Genomic DNA, 12,263 nt, shown 5'->3' with positions numbered 1-12,263 from the left:
ATCAGGCTTTCATCCCTATTACTCCACCTAAATAGCTCTTGTCATGATAAAAAATGAATGGCCTCCATATTGTTGAGTCCAATGGAAAAATTCTCCATGCTCCTCTTTCTTGGCATATTTGTCCAGTCAATCACTCCCTTCTTAAAACACATTCTTCACTGGGTATCTGAGATATCAGACTTACACCCTCTCAGCAGATTGGAGAGAGAAATTCTCCTGATGGCCTTGAGAAAGTAAACTGCCATCTTGTGAGCTTTCTACAGGGATGACCACATGGTAAGAACCTGAGGGTGGCCTCTAAGAGCTGAGTGTCATCTCAGCTGATAACTAGCAGGAACAAAAGAGGTGTATCTCAGTTATACAGCCATAAGGAAATTAATTCTACCAACAATTTGAAAGAGCTAGGAAGAGGATTCTTTCCTGGATCCAACATATGAGAATGCAGCTCAGCTGACATGTAAATTTTAGGCTTGTGAGAGCCTGAGTAGAGGACCCGGCCTAGACATCTGATCTATACAACCTGTGAGATAACAAATGGTGTGACTTTCGGTTACTGAATTTGTGGTCATTTGTTATGCAGCAATATATTTCTTACATTCAAGGAGATGGTTTGTATTTCACATTGAAACAAGAAGTTTCCAAATAGAGTCACAAGGGAAGAAAGACTTGCTTTAGCTAATTTTATTGGGGGAACTTAGTGGTTTTTAACAGTAGAGAGAACACTACAAGCCAATTAGTCTGAAAAATGGATAGTCATCCTACCTGTGATGTGCTCTTGAAGAAGCTTCATGACCCAGACTGTGTAACTATAGTACTTGTTACCATACCCTAAAGCATTTTCATATTTAAATTTAAGACATTTTATTTTTAGTCACATAAATCTTTGGAGATAAGTAGGGTGGTTTATGATCTTTATATTTGTAACTGGGAAAATTTTATAGAGTCTGAGTTGTCTGAGTAACATAGCTCTTTACTGCAAAGAGCCAACACCATGACCAAGAACTTGATGAATGCTCACTGCACTTTCCACTAAAAGCACACTCTGTTATTTAATTGTATGTGATATGGACCGTTTTGAACCAAAGATACTGAGATGTCCATAACTCTTGACAAATTCTGATATAAGACTTTTGAAGAAAGGCTATACTTCAGACTTTCTGGGTAGGCATTGGGCAACATCTAAGGACTTTGAACACAGGAAAGGAAATAAAATAGTGACAACAGGGCTTTAAGAAGAAAACCTGACATGGATGGAATAAAAGAGAAAGACACCAGAAGATGGGAAGTAGGTTCTTCAGGTGTATCATAACAGGGGTGATGAAACTAATTGGGATGTTGCCACTGAAGAGCAACACATGGAAAAAACTTTATAGATGGGATGGGGTGACTTCTTGGAAGGTAGGGGCAGGGCAAAGCAAAAGTAGAGGTGGAATATTATGTGGTTTTGGTCTTTGGAGAATGCTATACTGTTGATGTGAATTGGGGTTTGAGGAAAGGAAATGTTGGATTTCAAGCTTATAGAATGTGAAATGATATTGGGACAAAAGGAAGTTGGAGTTCTAAATCAGGAAATCAGGACAGAGTAGGGCATGTAGAATTGTAGTAGAGTCTCATAGGAGAGATAGTTGAGTCCCATAATAATGGATGGGATTTCTGAAGGCCAGCTTATAATGAGAAAAGAGGAAACATACAAGGACTAAACCTTAGTGTGAAAGTTCTAATAGTAAGAACTACTAACAAGTTTTGAGCTCTAGTTTGAAAGTATTATACAGCTTCTTCCATTTATGAATTTCAGCCAGATTAGAGGTATGTTTAGTTATACATATTTTAATAGAACACTCACTTTTGTGAGCCCTAAGTAAATCTAGCATTGCCAGGTAAATGTATTCACCTGGAAGATCTTCAGGGGGCACTCACTCTCACCAGCTCTGTTTACTTATGGCCTTTGTTTATTTTCCTGTCCAGGTGAGATCTTCATTTCCCAGTTATATGTCTAGCTGTTTTAAATGCAAGGCATGTCTGGCAGCTGACGATTCCTGTGCATAGCACCAGGCTTACTTCATATTCACAAAGACTGACAGTGCTAATGATGGTTTTTCCCTGGATATTTACAGAGTCATTTGTTGGTTTGTATCTCTGTGGCGTTTCTAAAGTAGGGTAGTTATTTACATGTTACTATTTAACATTTCCAGTGGTAGGTTTAATTTTTCTTTTCATTCTACTAAGAATGGTATAGTGGGTTGGTGAGGACATTTAGAGGAAGAATGTGATGAAATTGTCCTTTACTAGAAGACTGTCTCCCATCCCCTTTTCTTCAGTCTTCTAAAAATGTTTGTATGCTTCAGCATAGGAAATTGAGTGTGTCATTAGGAAACATTAGGGGAGTTATTTTAAAAGTAGATTTTAAAGAACCTTAATCACGAATGTATTATGCATGCTGAAACTTAAGTGAGAAGGGAGTATAGATTTGTGTTGTTGAGATTTCCCTCTTCTTTGTCTTTCATCTTGTTGGCATGGTTAAATATTTAAGTGTTATCTGCTGAAGGAAATGGGAACTCGATGTTGTGATCAAAATATTACAGTGGCCATGAACTATACATCTTTTATTTCTCTTACATCTCTCTGCATTAACTAGTGGTAATGACCTGAATAGGCTGTTTGAAATGGCATAGATTTTTTTTCCCTTCACATAGATTAAGATAGTTATTACTGTAGCCTGTTCTTATTGCCACATAAATTTTTAGAAAGTATTTCTTGGTTCAGTCAAATTTGTATCCTGTAAAAATACCAAGCTGCATTGCCATAATGCCAGCTGTGTATATGTATGTGTATGTGTATGTGTATGTGTATGTGTATGTGTATGTGTATACACACACACAAATACTTTTATTGGACTATAACTTTTGAGTTTCTTCCCAGGTTTAGTGTGCATTTTGTTTGTTTTGAGAGAAGGTTGGACGGGAAGGTGGGAGTGATCATGAGAGGTTAGAATATATATGAGATTTTTTCTAAGGTTGTACCAGCCTATGATGGCCTATGGTACCTATGATAGAATGATATCATGGAATCGTAGGAGTGATTAGTGCATGGGGTTTGACTGCTGATATAATAGAACAGCTATTAGAAACTGACTCTTTGCTTTGCAGTAAAGGAGATTAAAATCCAGAGAATTGCCCGGCTGGGTGTGGCTCAGCAGTTGAGCTTTGACCTAGGATCCAGGAGATCGGGGTTCTGTTCCCGGTCAGGGCACATGCCTGGGTTGCGGGCTCGATCAATGACTCTCATCATTGATGTTTCTGCCTCTCTCTCCCTCTCCTTTCCTCTCTCTGAAATCAATAAAGATATATTTTTTTAAAAAATCCAAAAAAAAAAAAAAAATCCAGAGAATTGAAGTGACACGTCCTTCACCACATAGCTAGCTGGCAGCTGAGCTGGCAGTACTGCTTGGGTTTCTTGACTCCACGTCCAGAACTCTCTTCATATTTCTTTCCTACAGATATGATGAATTTCCATTACATAAAATTTAGTAGAATTTCTGCAATGAATAATGGCTAAGCAGTCCTTACTAGCCTCCCAAGTCTGATGGGGTGAAAGCATAATTAAGAGTTTAAGAAAGTATTTTTTTCTAAATTTCTACAAAATGATCTTTGAGACAGCCTTTGGAGACAGGGAATAGATATTTCAATCATGACTCTCCTGCTTGGAGAGAGCATTGACTATCCATACTCTGGGTGTGGTAAATGGGTACCGAATGGATAAGAAACTGCTGTGCATTTAGATACCAGATCATTGGCGAGGTGAACCATGCTTTGGGTACCTTGGCTTTCGTTTTATAGTTTATAACCTGAATTCCCCACTCTGTCTCCCACAAATCTCAGATGAAAAGGCACGCTTTAGGGTACTTAGAGTGTTCTATCCAAAATGGTTTTGGGGGAAATATTGATTCTAGAATCCCTCTACTATCACTAGATTAACCAAGCTCCTTGCTTTGAGTTAGCTCGGAATAACTGGAATCCTTAGGAGATAAAAAGAAAACCAAAGACATAAAAATTATTGAAAAAAATCACCCCATACTTTTTTAAAGGGGGACAGATAGAACTATGATTCAGAAGCTCACTCCCACAATGCATTGCTCAGTCATCTGCTTAGGCTCTTTGAAATGCTTGCTGTCATTGTAATTATTTATAAGCCTGTGCTCTCTGCACTATTAGGAATGTAAGCTTCAGAACATCATCTTTTATTACTAAGGCTTTCTATCTCTAGTGAGTACTTAATCACTGTTGAAATACACATGGCACAAGATGCTATAATCTTTTCCTATAATCTTTGATGCCTATTTTAGTAAAATATTTCTGGAGAGAATCAAATTAAATATAATATAATGCATTAATGACAATAATAATTCTGTGGCTGCCACGACTTCTACAGCTAGGATGGAGAGGTGGGGGACAAGGAAGGGGCACTTACCTTATATAAGGCCTTGTGCTGAGCACTTTACACAAACCATGTCACTTAATGGAATCCTTACAGCGAAGTTAGCACCATCTCCATTCTACAAAGGAAGTTTCATATAGCGAAGTTCCTTGTCCATGGTCGTGCAGCTAGCAGATAACTCAGATTCCTCCGTTTACACTTTTAACCAGTTTATTACCCAGTCCTGGGATAGGCTGTGGAAAGTCTACCTTGTGTTTCAAATCATTATGTGTATTACTTGGTTAGTGCAAGGAAAACATTTAGAATGTTACATATAGGTTTTGCATTAAGCTACCTCAGTTTGCTCAAATTTTTAAACAGTTCTTATGAGAAGAATCAGGTATGTTTAATTGTTAAGAATGATCAGGTTAGGGAAACATGTCTGCAAATCTTTTAGGAAAAAAATTATGGGTACCAATGAGGATTCTTATTAATAGACTATTGAACTAGCAGGTACTGAAAAATTGTACAGAGCTATGTCACATCATAACTTATGACAAGTTATTATGTCATTTTCAACTGGGAAGTGGCCTAATGAATTATTTATAACCACCCAGAATTGAAGCTAATATCTTTTTTCATGAAATCACAGATTATACTGTCATCCATGCACACATCTTCTTTATGATGAATGATTAAGTTTTCTATGTTAATTTCAAGTAATTGCGTCAATGTTATGACTTACACTGATTTAAAAATTGCCAAGAAGCATTTTATACTTTAGTAAGAAATCTTAACATGCTATTTAACAAGTAAATAACTTTTTATGTACATAATATTTATTATAGAACATTAGCTATGTATATTCACCAGAATTTTCTATTTCAGTTTTCTCAAAAGCCTAATTCAGGATGTAGTAACATAATTGTTACTTAACTTATACTAATTTTCCCATTCCTCTTTTCTGACACCTCTAACAATAAAGCAGTGGCATTTAGAAGGAGTTGGTTGAAAGAATGACAGTGTTGATATTCAGATTAAAGTTAAAAACAAATTTCAGAAAAGAACATGACTAAATAAAGAAAACCGAGTGCCGTCCGTCTCACTGCTGTTTGTCAATTAGTCTTAGACAGAAGTTATAGCAACATGTTCTAATTACAGGGTGACTTGCTACCTATTTTCAAAAAAGGTTAAAGGGAGAAATATCCATTACGTGTGACCGTATTTCCGTGGTTTGATGGTATCATTTATTCTGTTATTCTGTATATTTTTTTGTCCAGAGAAAGAAATTAGAGAATCTTAAAAGATGGTGTTTTTTCATTTTATTCTTAGCCTTCATTATTGTCAAGCATAAAATGTGTATGTTGAAGACAATAATGATGATGAAAATCTTAATAATAAAGTTATCATCTTTAAATAGAGAAGAGTTGTTCAGTGACCAACAGACTTGAAAAAGATAGAAACCTGGGTTTTCAGTTTTGCCACTTTGTTACCTTGGGCAAGTCTTCCCATCATTTTGGGTCTCAGTTGTTGTGTTTTTATCTGAAAAAGTAATAGATTGTACTAAATGACCTCTATGATTAATTTCTGTTCTGCATGTACCTTAACTTTCTTATATTTGCTACGAATCTTCTTTACCTGGTCTCTTAGAAAGATAAATGATATTAGAGAAAAGATACAAAATCAAGTTTTGCAGCCAATGGCCTGGTCATAGAGGAACATAAGGATGTTTATTGTCTCTTCTGTTTTATTCAGCCGCATTTTCTGTAATAGATGTACACAATATCCCATGTAATTGGTTTAGAGGGGCTATGGTTCATGATGTTGCAGAGATGTGGAGGCTGCCAAAGAGGGCCCCGACCCATGATACTCGAGGCCACCCCTGCAGCCTGGAGGCGCTTCACCTTCATGACATCATTTTTGACAGTACATGCACTTACATGGTTCATTTTCTTTTGAAATTAAAAACAACACCAGCATTAACATGCTTTGATGTGTTTAAAGCAGATTTGTTTAATTAAAACCAATGAAGTAAATAGCGGTGTTAGTGGTTTTCAGAAACAGACATGTTGTTTGGACATAGCCCTCCCTTATCCATGGGGGATACATTTTAAGGCCCCCAGTGGATGCCTGACACTGCGGACAGTACTCTGCCCTGTCTATAAGGTACTCTGTTTTTTCCTGTACATACACAGTTATGATAAAGTTTAATTTGTAAATTAGGCACAGTAAGAGATGAACAACACTTAAAATAAAACAGAACAATTATAACAATATATTGTAGTAAAAGTTACATGAATGTGGTTTTTCTCTTTCAAAATAACTTACTGTATTGTATACACCACATGGAGATGCTGGACAAAGGGATAATTCATGCCCCGGGCAGGATGGAGGAGGGCTCTGCAAGACCATCTTGCTACTCAGAACAGCGTGCATTTTTAAAACTTACGAACTGTTTATTTCTGGGATTTTTAATTTTATATTTCTGGACCACAGTTGATAACGGGTAACTGAAACCGTGGATGGGGAGGGGGGACTACTGTAATTGAAGGAGAGAGAAAATTCTTACATTTTTGTGTCATTTATTTTTGGTTGCAGAACTTCAGATGGTGGCAAAGTTGTTGGCACCATAGAAGTCAGCGTTGTGAAGATGGGGGAGATCGAGGATGGGGACACCGACCACATCACGACAGATGTGCAGGGACAAAAGGTAGGGTCTCAGCCAGCTCGTTGCACAAATTAACTTAGAAATGATCATCTTTGCCAGATGTCTGAATCACCAACACCTCTGTGGGGTATGAAATCTCATTATTCAAGAGCTAAGTGAGAAATCAGCTCTGGAGTTGGAGTACCAGGGGTGCAGTCCCTCCCCTGAACGGGGGGCTGTTTGCGTGGAGCTGTGCAAAGCCTGGCGCCAACCACACCTCCCTCTCCTCCGCTGGCCCCGTGTCCAGGCTCCCTCTCCTCCGCTGGCCCCGTGTCCAGGCTCCCTCTCCTCCGCTGGCCCCGTGTCCAGGCTCCCTCTCCTCCACTGGAACAAAAGTGTTGCTCTCTCTTGCATTCTGCCCTCATTAACCCTTCATGACATGCCCAGAAAATTCCTGGAGGACTACTGCCAAAAGTAACCACTTCCCTACTCTCAAGACCCTCTTTGGGAAAAGATGCAGCTTGAACTTCGATTTCATTTTTATGTGAAGGCGGCAGGTTTAATAACACTGCGCCTTAGGAAGCTGCAGAGAGAGAAGCGGGAACTAGCATCAGGGGAGGGACGGCTCTGGAGGAGCCATACCAGCGGGAGGTGAAGTGTGGGAGCCCAGGATAGAGGCCCCCATGCCTATCAAGATGTGGCCAGGAGTTTTACTTTCTTTCTACCTTTTCTCCAAGAGAGAGAAGCTTGATATCAAGTATTAGCCTAAATTCCTGTCTTAGGAATGCAATTGCCTATTTTACTGAGGCGCAGGGGACAGACTTAAAATCTGCTAATAGTTCTTTTTAGGAAAATGAGTTTGTGTATACACTATAATTCCTAACTTTTCATAAATGAGCATTTTTTAATGACAAGGCTCATTCTGACTTAATTTCTAGCTTAGTGTCTCTTCTCTGGGAACATTTGAATTTTGGTGGTAAGGAAACATCCACATGGGAGACGGTGTTTATGTAACACTTAACAAATCATTAACTTGACGAAACATAAGGCTGCTTTTCAAAAATGTATTATTCACGCCCCAGGATAAGCTAAGCCTTGTTCCTCTCTGTTCCCCTGCTCTTCCTTGGAGCATATCCCAGATCACGAAAATATTCCAAGGAGGCTTGGAGTTTGAATCAGGTGGCTTCCAAATGTCAGGGTCCTGGTGAAGTTTCGTAGCAGATCCTCTATGGGTTTGTGTACACAAGACCCGTTTGGGGACTAGGCCCCTTTATTCGGTCCTTGTGTCCTTTGGAGTTCTATATAAGACCCATCTTAGTCACCACCACGTGGACGCTTGTATCAAAGTTAAGGAGGGAGGATTCGGAGGGTAAGTGGGGACTGAGAGCAGAAATAGGCAGATAATGGTGCCTGGACCTGTGGCCATGAGCCAGACCAAGAGAAGACACATGTCCCATTTCAAAGTTGGGCCACTTTTCCTGCCTCTGAATCTATTACTAGCTGCCTCTCATCCTCAAAACTCATCCACCCCTTGACTCCTTGACTGTGTTGCTGTTGTGAGGTCGAGAAAATTGAATCACGCTCTCCTCATAACTGGGGAACTTGACATGCAGGAGTATGCCCCTCCCAAGTCCTACTTTATTTTTTGGATTTAGTCATGTGAACTTAAAAGAGACTTAACTGAGCTGTTCTAGAAATAGGAGGTGGCAGTGTCAGCACAAACTGTACGAGTCACAGGTGACAAAAATGATAAACACCCCGAGCTTTGTTGGCCTTACCTTCATCCTGTCTGGATTTTTAATAAACCTTGATCTTTTGCAATTTTTTTTTTTTAATAAAGTTGCTATAAACTCTGTTGGCAGCCCCTGGGAATATTTGTGATTGAATGGAGAACATAGAGTAAGTCGCCTCTGCATGGCATTTGAAGAATTATGTGGAAATAACTTTATCTCAGTGTTTTCAAGGCATGGTCAGGATCATCTTGGGTGTTAGAAATGCTAACACAGAGACCCTTTTGCAGAGTCACTAAATCAAAACCAGTGGTGTATTAACACAGTTTGTTACTAATGGAGATTTAAGTCCTGAAGTTAGTGAATGGCAAACATATGAAAAGACAAAGTCATTGAAAGAAAGGAAATCCCTAAAATAACATTCCTTTCACTGGTTTGCATCAATGAGGGAGAAAGAAGTGGAACTACATTTAGACCCATAGTCATGTGGGGAAATGACACGTCATCTCTCGTGTATATTGAAGCAGATGGAAGATTAATACTTGTATTAATCAACTCATGTGACATAATAAAATATCATAGACTGAGCGGCTTAAACAACAGAAATTTATTTTCTCACAGTTCTGGAGAATTAAGAAGTCCCAGATCAAAATGATTCTGTTCTTAGCAGTAGCCCTCTTCCTGGCTTGCAGGCTTCTTGCTGGGCCCTCACGTGGCTTTTCCTCAGTATATGTGCACAGAGAGTAAGAGAGATTTGGAGAGAGAGAAAGAGAGAGAGAGATGGAGAGATAGAGCTCTCTGGTGTCTTTTCGTGTAGGACACCAGACCTATCAGATTCGGGCCCCATCCTTATGACCTCATTTAACCCTAATTACCTCCATAAAGGTCCTTTCTCCAAATACAGTCACATTGGGTGTTTGGGTTTCAACCTATGAATTTTAAGGAACACAGTTCAGTTCATCTCTGATACAGAACATCTCTGATACAGAACACTGCATTTTACTTTCGAATCTTACATAGCCTTAGGAGCATGGAATAAAATCTAAAAAAATCCAAACTTTCTCCTCTCACATACATTTATATACTTGTTTCCTCAAATCATATTATTATTTTACAGGGTGGGGAAAAAGTAAGTTTACAGTTGTTTGCATGGAAAGTAATACAATAATTAATAAATAATAATGCAAGAATAAATTCTGTGTTTCACGTACTCACAACTGTAAACCTGCGTTTGCCCCACCCTGTATATTTCTCATTCAGGGAAGACAGAGCAGAGGGTCATTCACCATATTATACTGGTTCAAACTTTTATTTGATATATGCAGACACAGAAATAGAAGACTGTTAATATCACATACCAGTAGAAAGAAATTTTACCAAGAAACACTAACATTGCCCTTTTACAAAGTCAATATATTATGTGAAATAATGCGTTAGGTGTCCAAAGTTAAAAAAAAAATTGGAGTTATTTCTGACTCCTTTCTTTCTCTCATATTCACAGTCAATATGTCAGCAAATCCTGTTGATTCTGACTTCTAAATGAATCCAGAATCCAAGGACTCCTGACCCTTTCACTGTTACCATCATTGACTGTCACCTACATTTTTACAGTAGTCTCTTAGGTCCCCCTGATTCCCTTCCTCTTCTCAACACTGCCCCCCATAGTCTGTTCTCAGCAGAACACTTACTAAAATGTAACAGAGCATGTCATTCCTCCAGTGTCTCCTTAACTCCCAGAAAGTATAAACCCAAAGCCTTCCGGTGACCTGGCAAAGCCTTACAAGTGCTGTCGCCCCCTCGCTTCCTTTGCTCCATCTTCTATTCCTCTTTTCTGCTCACTTCAGCCCAGCCCCGTTGTCTTGTTTGCTGGTTGTTGAACGTTTCAGGTACATTTCTGGCTCAGGTCCTTGCACTTAACTCTCCAATCTACCTTTGAAGCCTTTACTCCAGGAAACTGTGTGATCACTCCCTCCCTCACTTACTTCTGGTCTTTATGAAAGTGTCACCTTCTCCCTGAAGCCTTCTCTGCCACCGTATCTAAAATTACAATGCCTCCCCAAAACTTCCTTTCCCCGTCTCTGCATCATTTCTGTCCTTAGCACTTATCACTGTCCAGCGGCCTATCGATTTTATTTATTCATCACATCTATTGTCCCTCTCCCTCACTAGAATGAAACTTCATGAGGGAAAGACGCTTGTCTATTTTGTTTTCTCCATTATCCCTTGTGTCTAGAGCAGAGCCAGACACAGGGAAAACGAGTGAATGCATAAATGAAATCAACTTACAATGAAGACATAAAATCCAAAATTGTATCCTAGAAGGGAAAGTATTTCTTTGCATCTAATGCTGTACAAACCAATCAATAAATAAAGACCAGAGTAAGGGTGTAGTGAAGAATGTAGGATTGTGAAGGAAAAAAGAAGACAGTTTTTAGAAACAACCTTGAAGTAAGTAGTCAAGAAAAAAACGAATGCTGCTAGGGAAGGAGAACCAAGAAGTACAATCATCATATCAGGTGATAGATGAGAAAACCCCTGTGAGTCACAGCCACGGGCCAAGTGAGACAGCCGCAGGCCGCCCCTTTCCCGCAGGGATGCTCGTGCGTCTCGTCGCGGGGGAGGGTGTCAGACAGCATCCTCCAGTGGGGCTCTGTGGGATCTGAGTTCAGCTCAGCTCCTGCCCTGTCTCCCCTGTTATTTAGTGCCTAGATTATACCTGAATGTGGCACAGATCAAAGTGGTGGTAACTTCTACAAAAGGAAGGAAAGTGCCTTACTTATTTATGACAGTGGCAAAGATGGTATTAGTGGAGTCAGAATACATCTCCTTTTGACTATGAACCTAACCTAAGTAGTATTTTGATGATCAACAGCCTTTCTCAGGTTATGTTGCCCCCATATTTTGAAGTGGTGTTTTAAGTGGACTTTTATCAGCCGTGGTCAGGGAAAAAGTGGAGTCCTTGGGTAGCTAAGGACCAGTCTCAGAAGGTTTCATCTATTTGTTTTCCCCAAAATATAAAGTTGAGAATAACATAACTGGCCTTACTTACCTTATAGGATAATTTGCAGGCATATAATATTCATTATTCATTCATCAAACAGCACTGCCTTCTATGTTTCAGGCATTCCGCTAGACTCTGGGCATTTAGCAATGAACAAAATAGACACAGATGCTGCCTTCCAGGGAAGTAAACAATTACAAAAAGTATTGTTGGTCAGCTGGTGCTATATGCTATAGGAAATATTAAGACAGGGTTCAAGGACAAGGGAGTGCTGGGCTATGGCTATTTTATACGTGACGGTCAAGGGAAGATTCACTGGTATTGTGACATTTGAGCTGAAATGTAAAAGGGAGCAAAACATGTGGATATCTGAGAGGAAGAAGAATTCTGGGCAGCGTGACTAGCAAGAGCAAAGGCTGTGAGGTGGCTGCACACCTGTTGTGTTGAAGGAGCAGCAAGGAAGCCAATGGCA

General features: G+C 39.4%; 1 protein-coding gene across 4 annotated transcripts in view; it reads left to right on the top strand.

Annotated features, from left to right (window-relative positions):
- Positions 1-12,263, top strand: part of INPP4B (inositol polyphosphate-4-phosphatase type II B) — a 528,611-nt gene that overhangs the window by 364,867 nt on the left and 151,481 nt on the right. For all 4 annotated transcript variants that reach the window (XM_081135695.1, XM_081135696.1, XM_081135693.1 and 1 more), the window contains one exon: positions 7,012-7,123. In XM_081135695.1, the coding sequence (XP_080991821.1) occupies positions 7,012-7,123 (112 nt within the window). The remainder of the gene's footprint in view (positions 1-7,011; positions 7,124-12,263) is intronic.

This window comes from Miniopterus schreibersii (assembly GCF_964146895.1).
Source record: "Miniopterus schreibersii genome assembly, chromosome: 4".
NCBI lineage: Eukaryota > Metazoa > Chordata > Mammalia > Chiroptera > Miniopteridae > Miniopterus > Miniopterus schreibersii.
This window is presented reverse-complemented; position numbering and strand designations above follow the sequence as displayed.